General features: G+C 38.0%; 2 protein-coding genes across 2 annotated transcripts in view; both read right to left on the reverse strand.

Moving 5' to 3' along the window:
- The window catches only part of Cbp53E (Calbindin 53E), a 295,119-nt gene that overhangs the window by 255,749 nt on the left and 24,973 nt on the right, over positions 1-14,397 (reverse strand).
- The window catches only part of LOC136842997 (ABC transporter F family member 4-like), a 196,347-nt gene that overhangs the window by 114,897 nt on the left and 67,053 nt on the right, over positions 1-14,397 (reverse strand). Inside the window, exon 3 of the mRNA XM_067110992.1 lies at positions 9,595-9,792. Within this exon, the coding sequence (XP_066967093.1) occupies positions 9,595-9,792 (198 nt within the window). The remainder of the gene's footprint in view (positions 1-9,594; positions 9,793-14,397) is intronic.

Raw genomic sequence — 14,397 nt, forward strand, 5'->3', positions numbered from 1 at the left:
TCGTACCAGAAGTACTGCAGGCTGAGCCCGGCGGTTTCGCGTCTCTAATTACTGGGAGATTACGCGCGAGGATACGGAGCAGTTTCAAAATTGAGGGGTTCGTCTGTGCGTGACTTTTGCTTTGTTTAGTGAGCAAGGAGAAACATTGTTCCTCGTGAGAGTTGGTGTTCTTGACGGGTAACTTGATGTAGTTGCTAGTCAACTTATTTTTTCATATAATTATATATTTATTTTTATCCATAGGAACTTATACGGAAATTTAGACCTTCTTGGCTTGTTGGTAAAAACCTTTTTCAATATCAATTATGTCTTTCTATCTATATATCTTTTGTCTATATGTATACATACATACATACATACATACATACATACATACATATATATACAGTATATATATGTATATATATATATATATATATATATATATATATATATATATATATATATATATATATATATATATATATAAATAATCAACACACAATCACTTGTGGAACAGAAATAAATTTCTGACTCATCACAATTATGTGGCAAAGTGGGCAGCGCCCTTGCTTTCAATTGAAAGACCTAGATTCTGATCCTGATGTAAGTTGAAATTTATATATATATATATATATATATATATATATATATATATATATATATATATATATATATATATATGTTTTATATATATAATATATATATATATATATATATAATGTGTGTGTGTGTATATATATGTGTGTGTGTGTGTGTGTGTAAGGCAATCGACGACCTCGATAAAGCGAAATAATTACGTTTTAAACGTCAAGAAAATTGTGTGATTATTTCAACGTCTATTAGTGTAATGCCAAAAGCTTTATCAGAACATTAGAACTACGTGATATAAAGAAGGCAAAAATTACCATAACTAAGCGAAAAAATACTATGTATAGTTAACTCTGTTGATACATTAATCAAACCGCATCGTTATTCCAGTCAAAAGAGGGGCAGATAACAGAGGCATTACATTTACACGTAATACCCTTGTAATAACAGAGTAATAACAGGCATTGGCGCAGCTGAATGCAGATGCATTTGCAAGCTTGGCAACAGAATCCCAATAAGACCCTTCCTCGATTTAGTCATTCCAAGAGAGGGAGGGGGCGTGGGCCGAGGGACAGGTGGGTAGAAGGGTGGGGTGGTGGGGGGCGTGCCCCACCTATCAAATCAAAGGCAAATGGTTTCCTTTGCCAACATCATCATCAAACGAAGGACCTCTGATCGAATTGGGCCATGGTTGACGGGAATAAGAAAATCGATGATTACTTGACCCCATTTTTCTTTGTTTTTAGTGTTCTGTAGAAGAAAACTGTTGTGCCGGCTTTGTCTGTCCGTCCGCACTTTATTCTGTCCGCCATCAAATCTTAAAAACTACTGAGGCTAGAGGGCTGCAAACTGGTACGTTGATCATCCATCCTTCAATCATCAAAGATACCAAATTGCAGCCCTCTAACCTCTGTAGTTTTTATTTTATTTAAGGTTAAAGTTAGCCATAATCGTGCGTCTGGCAATGACATACGGCAGGCCACCACCGGATCGTGGTTAAAGTTTCCTGGGCCGCGGCTCATATTTTTTTTCTCTCTCTGGATTCGTCATGAAATCTTTGGAAAATGTGATGAATTAAGAATCAGGAAGTTTGATTTTTTTTTTGTTCTGCCAGAAAAATATGTCTTCTTTCATATTTTACAAAAATGTCCCGTGCCTCTGAAATGCGTATCCGAAGGACACCGGGAACTCCTAAGGACATCATAATTAGGAGATTCTGATGCCCTTCGGATACACATTTCAGAACCGTATCCTAAGGACATCGGAAACTCCTAAGGATACGCATTTCAGAAGCGTATCCTACGGACATCGAAAACTCCTAAGGATACGCATTCCAGAAGCGTATCCTACGGACATCGGAAACTCCTAAGGATACGCATTTCAGAGCCGTATCCTAAGGACATCGGAAACTCCTAAGGATACGCATTTCAGAACCGTATCCTAAGGACATCGGAAACTCCTAAGGATACGCATTTCAGAGCCGTATCCTAAGGACATCGGAAACTCCTAAGGATACGCATTTCAGAACCGTATCCTAAGGACATCGGAAACTCCTAAGGATACGCATTTCAGAACCGTATCCTAAGGACATCGGAAACTCCTAAGGATACGCATTTCAGAACCGTATCCTAAGGACATCGGGAAACTCTAAGGATTACGCATTTCAGAACCGTATCCTAGGACATCGGAAACTCCCCTAAGATACGCATTTTCAGAACCGTATCCTAAGGACATCGGAAACTCCTAAGGATACGCATTTCAGAAGCGTATCCTACGGACATCGGACACTCCTCAGGAAACGCATTCCAGAAGCGTATCCTACGGACATCGGACACTCCTAAGGATATGCATTTCAGAAGCGTATCCTAAGGCCATCAGAAACTCCTAAGGACATCACAATAAGAAAATTCTGATGTCCTTCGGATACACATTTCAGAACCGTATCCAGGACATCGGTTAAGGATACGCATTCCAGAAACGTATCCTACGGACATCGGAAACTCCTGGAACACGCATTCCAGAACCGTATCCTAAGGCCATCGGAAACTCCTAAGGACATCACAATAAGAAAATTCTGATGCCCTTCGGATACACATTTCAGAACCGTACCCTAAGGACATCGGACACTCCTAAGGATACGCATTCCAGAAGCGTATCCTACGGACATCGGACACTCCTCACGCCGCACACGCGACGCCCAAACCTAAAAGCAGGAACGCGGCATTGCCAGCGAGCAGCCTTCCATTTGGCCCGGGGGAAGGACAAAAGCCAAATGTATCGTATCTGCAGCTCTCAGTCAATAGTCTAATTACTTCCCCTTGCAAGCAGGAGTCTCCTCCGATGTATCCTTCAATAGGGCGCGTCTCAATAACTCATTACTGGCGGGGTCGTGACTAATTAATCCTAATTGGGCTGCCTGGCTTCAATGGTAGACAAACGCTTCAAAGGTAGTCTTCGTTCGTGAAAGCTGTAATAGTTTTTGCTCTTTATAATCTTTGGCAATGGAAGGAGATTATTATTATTATTATTATTATTATTATTATTATTATTATTATTATTATTATTATTATTATTATTATTATTATTATTTTGTGTAGGCAGAATAGTTTACTCTTCTTAATCTTCGACAATGGAAAGAAATTATTATTATTATTATTATTATTATTATTATTATTATTATTATTATTATTATTATTATTATTATTAACCTCAATATACACTAGCCTGAAAGGTTACTGAAACCAACATGAAGTAAAAATAAGCCACTGAAAATATATGGAAAATTGGTGACTATTATTACATAGAAATAAAAATCGATTTGTGTCCAAGGGCTTACGCCTATAAACCATGAATAGAAACGTAATCATAGTATTTCTTAACAGTTAAGAAAGAGGAAATTCGTTCATTTATTGTACAATCACAGCAAACAGATCAATCACCGATAGTTTTCCACAACAGCGCCAAAACGAAACAAGTCAAAAATGCGCAGAAGTTTCTTAGGCGCAATCGAGTTTTCTGTACAGCGTATAATCAAGGCCACCGAAAATAGCTCTATCTTTCGGTGGTCTCGGTGTAATGCTGTATGAGCCCTGACCCATGAAACCTTCAGCCGGCCGCGGTGGCCTGTGTTGTTGCGTTGCCAGAAGCACGATTAAGGCTAGCTTTAACTTTAAGTAAAATAAAAAATACTGAGGCTAGAGGGCAGTAATTTGGTATGTTTGATGATTGGAGGATGGATGACCAAAATACTAATTTGCAGCCCTCTAGTCTCAGTGGTTTTTAAGATCTGAGGGCGGACAGAAAAAGTGCGGACGGACAATAGTTTTCATTTAACTTTAAGTCACTACAAACTCGACAGGGGAGAAGACCTTGACCGCTTCCTACATCGCGAAAAATAAGTCTTGCCAAATAATCTCTTCACTTATTGTCACAGTGTTATCAGCTGTCAAGAACCTTTCATTACCGATGAAAACGGACGCAGCTTGCTTGCAGCTGCTTGCATGCATCGATAACTAAGTCGATAATGTTCTTAGGTGGCTCACATTACTAGAATTTTAATGGAAAAGAAGAGAATGTAGAATTGAGGCCAAAGGCCAATCGCTGGGACCTATGAGGTCATTCAGCGCTGAAACGGAAATTGACAGAAAAAGGTTTGAAAGGTGTAACGGGAGGAAACCTCCCAGTTGCAATATGAATCAATTGTTAGGAGAGGGTTGAGGAAAGTAAGGTGGAAGAAAGGGAATATGAACAGAGGTACAGTAAAGAGTATAATTCTAATCCCCTAAGAATAAAATTCCGGTTCGAATCAAAGCTTTTGTAATGCATGTTCGCATGCAGAGATGTGTGCGTGCACGAACTTAGCCATAAATAATTACAAAGCTACATACGTACATACATAAATACCTAACGTTTATGCACGGGGTATTGAATAAAACAAGTTAAAAATGCGCCGAAGTTTCTTCGGCGCAATCGAGTTTTCTGTACATCGTATGATCAAGGCTACCGAAAATAGATCTACTTTTCGGTGGTCTCGGTATAATGCTGTATGAACCCTGACCCATGAAACTTTAACCACGGCCCGATGGTGGACTGTCCTATATAGTTCCCAGATGCACGATCATGGCTAACTTTAATCTTAAATAAAATAAAAACTACTACGGCTAGATGGCTGTAATTTGGTATGTATGATGACTGGAGGGTGGATGATCAACATACCAATTTGCAGCCCTTTAGCCTTATAGTTTTTAAGATATGATGGCGGACAGAAAAAGTGCGGACGGACAGACAAAACCGGCACCAGAGTTTTGTTTTAGGGAAAACTAAAATCTTTGAAATCATTCTCCCACTTTAAATAACCGCATTACAGCGCATAAAACTTTTTGGAAATAAACAGCAGCCCATCACCAACACCAGTCAACTGAACCTTCCATTCTGTATACCACATGAAAATTCTACAAGACAGAGTAATACACGCAATAAAAACCGCTCTATCAAAAAATACTCATAGTAGCCTGAGTCTTAAAATGTAGAAGCAAATCCACAGTTATGTATATGCACATATATTTAAAGATAAATATATATACATATACATAACTTCTCCAATCGCTCTATCCTTTCCTTTTATTCCTTTCTTCTCTTACACCTTTACACACACACACACACACTCTGATTCTCGATCAGGAGCGTGAGTGTCGAGTGTAGCTTTTTTTTTTTTTTGGGGTCCTCTCACGGTGGTAACCGCGTCGCACCCAATCTGATATTGACCTGTTGACATCAGTTCTCCACAGACACAGGTCACGTGACGTCAATCATTCTTGTCCATGATATTTTAGAACGGTCCTAAGAAATGTCTGGGAAGAAATTATATTCATTTTGACGGTATTCTGGAACGTGACTATTATTATTATTATTATTATTATTATTATTATTATTATTATTATTATTATTATTGTATTATTATTATTATTAGCCCAGGACAGAATTTGGTGGCGTGAGTTCATCGAGGCCCTGTGCATCCCCGAGGGTGCCACAGAAAAATTATTATTATTATTATTATTATTATTATTATTATTATTATTATTATTATTATTATTATTATTATTATACAGAACGTGAACCATGTTCATATGGATCAAACCCAAAAGGGACACTGACTTGAAATTCAAGCTTCCAAAGAATATTATGGTGTTCGTTTGAAAGCAGTAACAGAAGGTAATAGGAAATACAGAAAGAAGAGATCACTTATTTAAAGAGGAAAAATAAATTAAAAATTAATAAATAAACACAGAAAAATGTGAGTAAATTATGAAAATACAAACTTAATTGTTTTAGGGTAGGAATGCGCTGCTTTGCAACATAGCAATAATATTCCACACTTTCACACAGTTCTGTTACTGGTCAAGATACCCAAAGCGAATAAAGACTACGTAGGACTTTTAGGAAAATAGGACAAATAATAAATAAATTATGAATTTCTGAACTTCTCATTTGTTACCGAATCGCCAAATGGAATGAGAGATACTTCATAAGTCTGGAAATATAGAAGACAGGTAAGAATTCTAAAAAAAAATCTAATAGGCTGAGAATGGCGTTGGTCCTGAGATCATAATCCACAGACAATGGAGGCTAAGAATGACTGAACTGAAAAATAAATAAAAAATGCGCCGAAGTTTCTTCGGCTCAATCGAGTTTTCTGTACAGCCGCTAAAGCGTATAATCGAGGCCACCGAAAATAGATCTATCTTCCAGTGGTCTCTGTATAATGCTTTCGGTATAATGCTGCAAGACCCGCGACCCATAAAGCTATAACCACGGCGGCCGGTGGTGGCCTATCTTATATCGTTGCCAGAGGCACGATCATGGCTAACTTTAACCTTAAATAAAATAAAAACTACTGAGGCCAGAGGGCTGCAATTTGGTATGTTTGGTGATTGGAGGGTAGATGGTCAACACACCAATTTGCAGCCCTCTAGCCTCCGTAGGTTTTAAGATCTGAGGGCGGACAGAAAAAGGTGCGGACGGACAGACAAAGACATCACAATAGTTTTCTTTTACAGAAAACTAAAATAAATAAACATCAAAGACATCACAATAGTTTTCTTTTACAGAAAACTAAAATAAATAAACAAACAGATAAATAGATAAATAAATATTTCAATAAATATATAAACAGTCGATAACACAAACTACATCGTGACCTGTCAATCCATCCTTCTGTTGAAAGAGTCATGCAAATGACCGACCATCCTGCAACCACAGCATTCCGGCATCATCTGAGAGATGTTCACGGCTCACTTCTCCTCAAGTGGTCGAGGAAGACGGAATGAAATGCAGTGGTTTTTTTTTCAGTTCAGTGGACAAGTCCCGAATCGAAATTTGTAAAAGGAACTGAAAAGATAAAGAGATATATATATATATATATATATATATATATATATATATATATATATATATATATATATATATATATATATAATCTATATATATACAGTTTTTGAATAATCTGTGAACAGTTTTTTGAGTCGAATCGGTGATTAAAAACTTCCTCGCTGGAGAAAGGAGGCTGTGTCTATTTTGATCAAGAATCGCGTCATGGAAAGGCAAATGGTGTTCCCATTAATGTATATTGTTTAAACGTCTGTGATAATTTCATAAATAGTTTTAGCTAATGTTTTCAATTATTTCTTAAACATTTTTAACTAACTTTTGCGATTATTTCTTAAACGTTTTGAACTAACTTTTGCGCTTATTTAATATACATTTTAAACGAACGTTTGAGATTATTTCTTAGACATTTTAAACGAACGTCTGCCATTATTTCATATACATTTTAAACGAACGTTTGCGTTTTTTCATGAACATTTTAAAAAAACGTTTGAGATTATTTCTTACATTTTAAACGAACGTTTGCGATTTTTCATGAACATTTTAAACGAACATTTGCGATTTTTCATAAACATTTTAAACGAACGTTTGCGATTATTTCATAAATATTTTAAACGAACGTTTGCGATTATTTCATAAACATTTTAAACTAAAGTTTGCGATTTTTTAATAAGCATTTTAAAAGAAGTTTGCGATTATTTCTTAGACATTTTAAACGAACGTTTGCGATTATTTCATAAACATTTTAAAAGAACATTTGCGATTTTTCATGAACATTTTAAACTGACGTTTGTGATTATTTCATAAGCATTTTAAACGAACGTTTCTGATTATTTCATAAACATTTTAAAAGAACGTTTGCGATTATTTCTCAAACATTGTAAACGAACGTTTGAGATTATTTCATAAACATTTTAAAACGAACGTTTGTGATTATTTCATAAACATTTTAAACGAACGTTTGTGATTGTTTCATAAACATTTTAAACGAACGCTTCTGATTATTTCATAAACATTTTAAACGAACGTTTGCGATTGTTTTCATAAACATTTTAAACGAAAGCTTTTGATTATTTCGTAAACATTTTAAACGAACGTTTGTGATTATTTTATAAACATTTTAAAAGAACGTTTGCGATTTTTAATGAAAATTGTAAAATTGCAACTCCTTTTATTCCTTTAACTGTACCTCCGTTCATATTCTCTTTCTTCCATCTTACTTTCCTCAACGCCCTGCTAACAATTGATTCATGGTCCAGCTGCTCTGAGGTTTTCCTCCTGTTACGCCTTTCAGACCTTCTTTACTCTCAATTTCTGTTTCAGCTCTGAATGACCTCACAGGTCCCAGTGCTAAACCTTTGCCCTAAATTCTATATTCAATTCTATTCATCATGATTTCTGCCACTGCAGAATGTATCGAAGTGACTCCCATCACGCGTCATTATCTTCCCATCAGCCCTTCATCCTTTCTTCCCTCTCTCCCTCCCTCCCTCCACCCACAGTCCCTCCACCCACAATCCCTCCACACACAGTCCCTCCACCCACAATCCCTCCACCCACAGTCCCTCCACCCACAATCCCTCCACCCACAGTCCCCCCCTTCGAGCCTCGAATGAATATCGCTCGCCCATTCCATCAGGGAGGAGATTACACATACGACGCTATTCGCGCCCTATCAAGGCCATATTGCGACTCTGGTATTCCAAGCGCTTCCGCCAAGCATAATTTATGGGTCTTTTTCCCCCCAACATATTTTTTCTTCGAGCGAGGTATATTTGAAGCTGGGTGTCATAAACGCCATAAAATATGAAATATAGTGTTGGGGGGGGGGGGGAAATATGCGTAAACTGCATAAAGCCACAAAAGGCGGTGCACTGCAATCATACCTAATAAGGCATCTGCAGCATCCCTTCGGGCCGTAGCTGAACCCACTCTGTTTTAGCCTTTTACTTTACCTCCGTTTTCGCTTCCTTTCTTCAGTCTTGCTTTCCAACCTCTCTAACTATTAGTTCTTAATGTAACTGTCTGATTTTATCCCAGTTGCACCTTTAGAACGTTGTACTTCCTCTTCTTTATTTTCTAGATCTCTTAATTCCGCTGTCCAACCACTCTAACTCCCTCTTTTCATTGTCTTGAGCGCTGAATGGGCTAAAGGGCCCCGTCGCTTAGCCTTGACAGTCTAAATCTCATAAAATCATGTAAAAAAAAACTTTCAATAGCCCCGTAGGAGTCTGGCGTGAATAGCAATAGGGCACAGGAAGCTAGTTGATTAAATAGCCTAGAGAGTGCTTGATGTGATGATCTGATCAGCTTTCTAGAGCACTGCAATTCTTCTTCTTCATCTTCTTCTTTAAATCTTCAGCTGAAAACCTTGATGATGATCTGAGCTTTCTAGATTCTTCTTCTTCATCTTCTTCTTTAAATCTTCAGCTGAAAACCTTGATGTGATGATCTGGTCAGCTTTCTAGAGCACTGCAATTCTTCTTCTTCTTCTTCTTCTTTAAATCTTCAGCTGAAAACCTTGATGTGATGATCTGATCAGCTTTCTAGAATACTGCCATTCTTCTTCTTCTTCTTCTTCTTCATCTTCTTCTTCTTCTTCTTCTTCTTCTTCATCTTCTGATCAGCTTTCTAGAATACCGCCATTCTTCTTCTTCTTCTTCTTCTTCATCTTCTTCTTCTTCTTCTTCTTCTTCAGCCGAAAACCATGATGTGATGATCTGATCAGCTTTCTAGAATACTGCCATTCTTCTTCTTCTTCTTCTTCTTCTTCTTCTTCTTCTTCTTCTTCTTCTTCTTCTTCTTCAGCTGAAAACCTTGATGTGATGATCTGATCAGCTGTTTAGAATACTGTCATTCTTCTTCTTCTCTGAAACTTCAGCTGAAAACCCGTATGGACAGAGTCAGCAGACCATAAACCCAAGAGGGCTCAAAAAAGAAATCAGCCTGCAGAGACAGAGAGAAACAAGCTATAGGAAAATGGCGATAAATCAATAAATAACAGGGAACGGAAAACACACCCGAATCCGGGAGACGTGAACAGAAAGCACCTCAGCGCAGAATGAGGAAATAAGCGGACGTTCACAACAAGGCCATTTATCTACTGTTATTGCGACGCCAGGTCTCCTCTGCTTGCTTCGAATATAGACGTTACTGGCAATAAGCCGCGGTTATTATTATGCTTAATCACGCAAATTACTCGGGAGGTAATCCCGGTCATAAATTCGGCGAAGGGCCTTGTGTTTTCGTGCTGTTTATTACCGCTCCGTGCAATTTTGCCTCTCCAATTAGCCATTATAAATCATTAAGTGAGATGTTCGACTAAGTCAGCTTAATTCATCCGTGTTAGGTTCAGCGCTCCCTGCTTTGTATTTCCGTATAGCCTTCTTTCTTTTAAAGGGCGAATGAGACATTTTTATGGTTTAAATCCATTTTTAGTTTTCTGTGAAAGAAAACTATTGTTCCGGCTTTGTCTGTCCGTCCGCACTTTATTCCATCCGCACTTTTTTCTGTCCGACCTCAGATCTTAAAAACTACTGAGGCTAGAGGGCTGCAAATTGGTATGTTGATCATCCACCCTCCAGTCATCAAACATACCAAATTGCAGCCCTCTAGCCTCAGTAGTTTTGATTTTATTTAAGGTTAAAGTTCGCCATTATCGTGCTTCTGGCAACAATATAGAATAGACCTTGATTACACGCTGTAGCAGGTGTGCAGAAAATTCGATTGCGCCGAAGAAACTTCAGCGCATATTTTATTGGTTTTTGTAACCTATCGTACACTCATATCCCTCAGAGGTTATGTCTCATGTCATTTTCCTACGAGCATTTCCCTTATGCCTTGCGTCATTTTCCTACGAGCATTTCCCTTATGTCTTAAGTCATTTTCCGACGAGCATTTCCTTATGTCTTATGTCATTTTCCTACGAGCATTTCCCAAGTCATTATCAAAAACCAAGGGAAAAAAAATTCTCACTTTCCTCTCTTACGTTTCCTCCTTCTCACACGACAGTTTTTCTCTTCTTTCCCACTCTCTCTCTCACCCACTTTTAGCTTCCTCGGGACATTTTTCCTCTCTGTTCCTTCGTCTCTCTCTCTCTCTCTCTCTCTCTCTCTCTCTCTCTCTCTCTCTCTCTCTCTCCCCGACCCTGGGCAATTTTGGACAAAAAACAATTGGGATGAAAAAGTGCCAGTTCTGTTTTCTGCCTCTTTCTCTCACACGTCTCTCCTCCTCCTCCTCCTCCTCCTCCTCCTCAGTCTCTTTCTTACCTTTCTATATCCTTCACTTTGAGTTTATCTTTGTATGTAACCGAATAAAAGTTTAGAAACAGAATTTATCATTAAAGTCTTTCTTAATTCACTGGAATATTATGATGTATACTTTTATCGATATACATCGGTATGCATTGTTTTCAGTAACTTATCAGAACTTGGAGTTTTTGTAATATTTAATATTACATAAGAACACGAAAATCAAGTGTTATGTATCGAGGATGAACTATCTACATTACTTTCATAAAATTTGTATTTGGATGTATAAATATACATTGTAACATACATACAACCAAACATACACAGACACATAAACGCACATATGTATACATATACATACATATATATGTGTATACACATATACATACATATATACATACATATATATGTGTATACTGTACATATACAAAATACCTGCAAACCTATCGACTAGAGAGCACAGATGTACAGGCAAATATGTATGTATTTATGAATGAAGTTATGTATGTATGCATGCATGTATGCATGTATGTATGTATGTCTTTCTGTATCAATAAATAAACCCTTCATTTACCCCGTGCGTCCACACAAAGCGAAGCCATGACCGTGTGTGCTGAGCGCATCATAAATGACCCTCTCTCTCTCTCTCTCTCTCTCTCTCTCTCTCTCTCTCTCTCTCTCTCTCTCTCTCTCTCTCCATCCGATTCTCCCTCGTGTTTAAGAGTTATCTCGATTATTGGATCCTCCCCCTGTTCCCTTTTCTTCATTCGGGCAAAATTCGCCCATTAATTTTCGGTCTTTATCCCTTCCTCTTGCTTCGAGATTCCATTTCCCATCTTTTCATCCCCTCTTCTGACCCTTCGCTAAATCCAGACCAGCAATTAATCCTGGGTGTCTCGTTGCAATCTTATTTCTTTTCTCTCTCTCTCTCTCTCTATTATACGTTTTTTTTCCAATATTTTCGTTCAGTAATTCCCGCATTTTTTAAGCCCAAGAGACTGCTGGAAAATATTTCGGCATTCGCAATGTCTCTTTGGAATATAGCTACTACTACTACTACTTCTCTCTCTCTCTCTCGATTCATCTCTCATGCACACACACACACACACACACACACACACACACATATATATATATATATATATCTATATATATATATATATATATAGATTCATATATATATATATGTAAATATATATATACATATATTATATATATATATATATATATATATATATATATATATATATATATATATGTATAATGAATTTATATATATAGGTTCATGAAAATTGTCTATGATTCAAGCGCTAAGCATGACTCAAGAAACGAAATTGCAGAATGTAAGACACCGATGCTATGAAGTCTTTCATTCGCGTATTAAATCTACGATGCATATCTTCATCTAAGGCTGTAAAAATAAGATTTTTTAAACAATATACACCTTTATATATTTTTCCAGGCGACCACAAAAAACAAGACTGAAACAAGTAAAAAATGCACCAAAGTTTCTCCGGCGCAATCGAGTTTTCTGCACAGCGTATAATGCCGTATGAAACTTTTAGCCATGGCCCATGAAATTCTTAGCCGCGGCCCATGGAACTCAACCACGGTCCGGTGGTGGCCTGTGTTGCTGGTACCTCTAGCGGTGCCAGAAGTATGATTATGGCTAACTTTAACCTTAAACAACATAAAACCTATTGAGGCTAGAAGGCTGCAATTTGGTATGTTTGATGATTTGAGGGTAGATGATCAACATACCAATTTGCAGCCCTCTAGCCTCAGTAGTTTTTTTAAGATGTGAGGGCGGACAGAAAAAGTGCAGACAGAAAAAGTGCGGACAGAAAAAGTGCGGACATACAGACAAAGCCGTCACAATAGTTTTCTTTTACAGAAAACTAAAAGCCCCGGAAATAACACAGCAGAAATGAATGATTTTCGTTTCGGATTATCTTCGAAAATGCAGCGATGTTTCTCCTGAAGTCAATACCACCCCTTTCTTATTACTTCCGGATGCTTGGATTTTTGTTCCCTCCTGGCGAATTTCTCCGCATTTCAACTCCTCGCCCGTTAATTATCTTCTTGCTTTAATTAATCTCATTCTTTTACCCGATTCCTAATTATAATCTGTTCTGTTCAAACCCGTTGCTCATTTCAGTTCAGTTTTATGACCTCAGTTTTCGTAATGCCAATTTGTAGCATTAAGTCTGTTATCAGATCTTCAGGTGGGTTCTATAAACAAGAGGCATGAAAATTTCTAAAAAAACTTTGTATCTGTTAACTACTCGAGGCCCAATTGGACCCATTAACCTCAGGTCTTGTGACGCCAATTTGTAGCATTAAGTCAGTTATCAAATCTTCAGGTGGGTTCTATAAACAAAAGGCACGGACATTTCTAAAGAAAAAACTTTGTATCTGTTAACTACTCGAGACCCAATTTGACGCATTAACCTCAGGTCTTGTGACGCCAATTTGTAGCATTAAATCTGTAATCAACTCTTCGGGTGGGCTCTATAAACAAAATACATGAAAATTTCTAGAGAAAATTTCCTATCTGTTAACTTCTCTGGGCCAAGACTGACGCGCTGCCGCTTACACTAGACTCCTACGGAGTGCTGAAGGTTCTGGACCTTAATTCTAGGGATGAGGCTGCATGCCCATACCCAAAAAGACGGCACAGGAGTGTACGTGCCCAAAGAGTCGAACATTCTCAAGTGATCTCAGAGACCCCATGTTTTATACATAAAATAAATTCTTCTGGATCTAAAGTCGATAAAAAGGAATTTATTTAGAAAAATCAGGAAACAGGAAACCTGCTTCGTTGATCCAAGAAGTTATGACCGACGATGAGTGAAAAAGAAATGAGGATTAAAACGAAACGTTGACATAAGCCCCCTTGGCAATGATAACGATTTCTTTTCAAGGACTCTTCTCGAACGTCAGTGGCGCCAACGACTTTTTCCGGGAACGCCCACATCTCCTACCTATCGTAATTCCCCCTTCCATTCATGTGCGTCCTACTGGTAGCTCTCTCTCTCCTCTCTCTCTCTCTCTCTCTCTCTCTCTCTCTCTCTCTCTCTCATCCTACCTACCCAAGCTCTCCCATTCATGTGCGTCCTACTGGTAGCTCTCTCTCTCTCTCTCTCTCTCTCTCTCTCTCTCTCTCTCTCTCTCTCTCTCTCTCTCTCTCATC

Source organism: Macrobrachium rosenbergii, chromosome 2, assembly GCF_040412425.1.
Source record: "Macrobrachium rosenbergii isolate ZJJX-2024 chromosome 2, ASM4041242v1, whole genome shotgun sequence".
Classification (NCBI taxonomy): Eukaryota; Metazoa; Arthropoda; class Malacostraca; order Decapoda; family Palaemonidae; genus Macrobrachium; species Macrobrachium rosenbergii.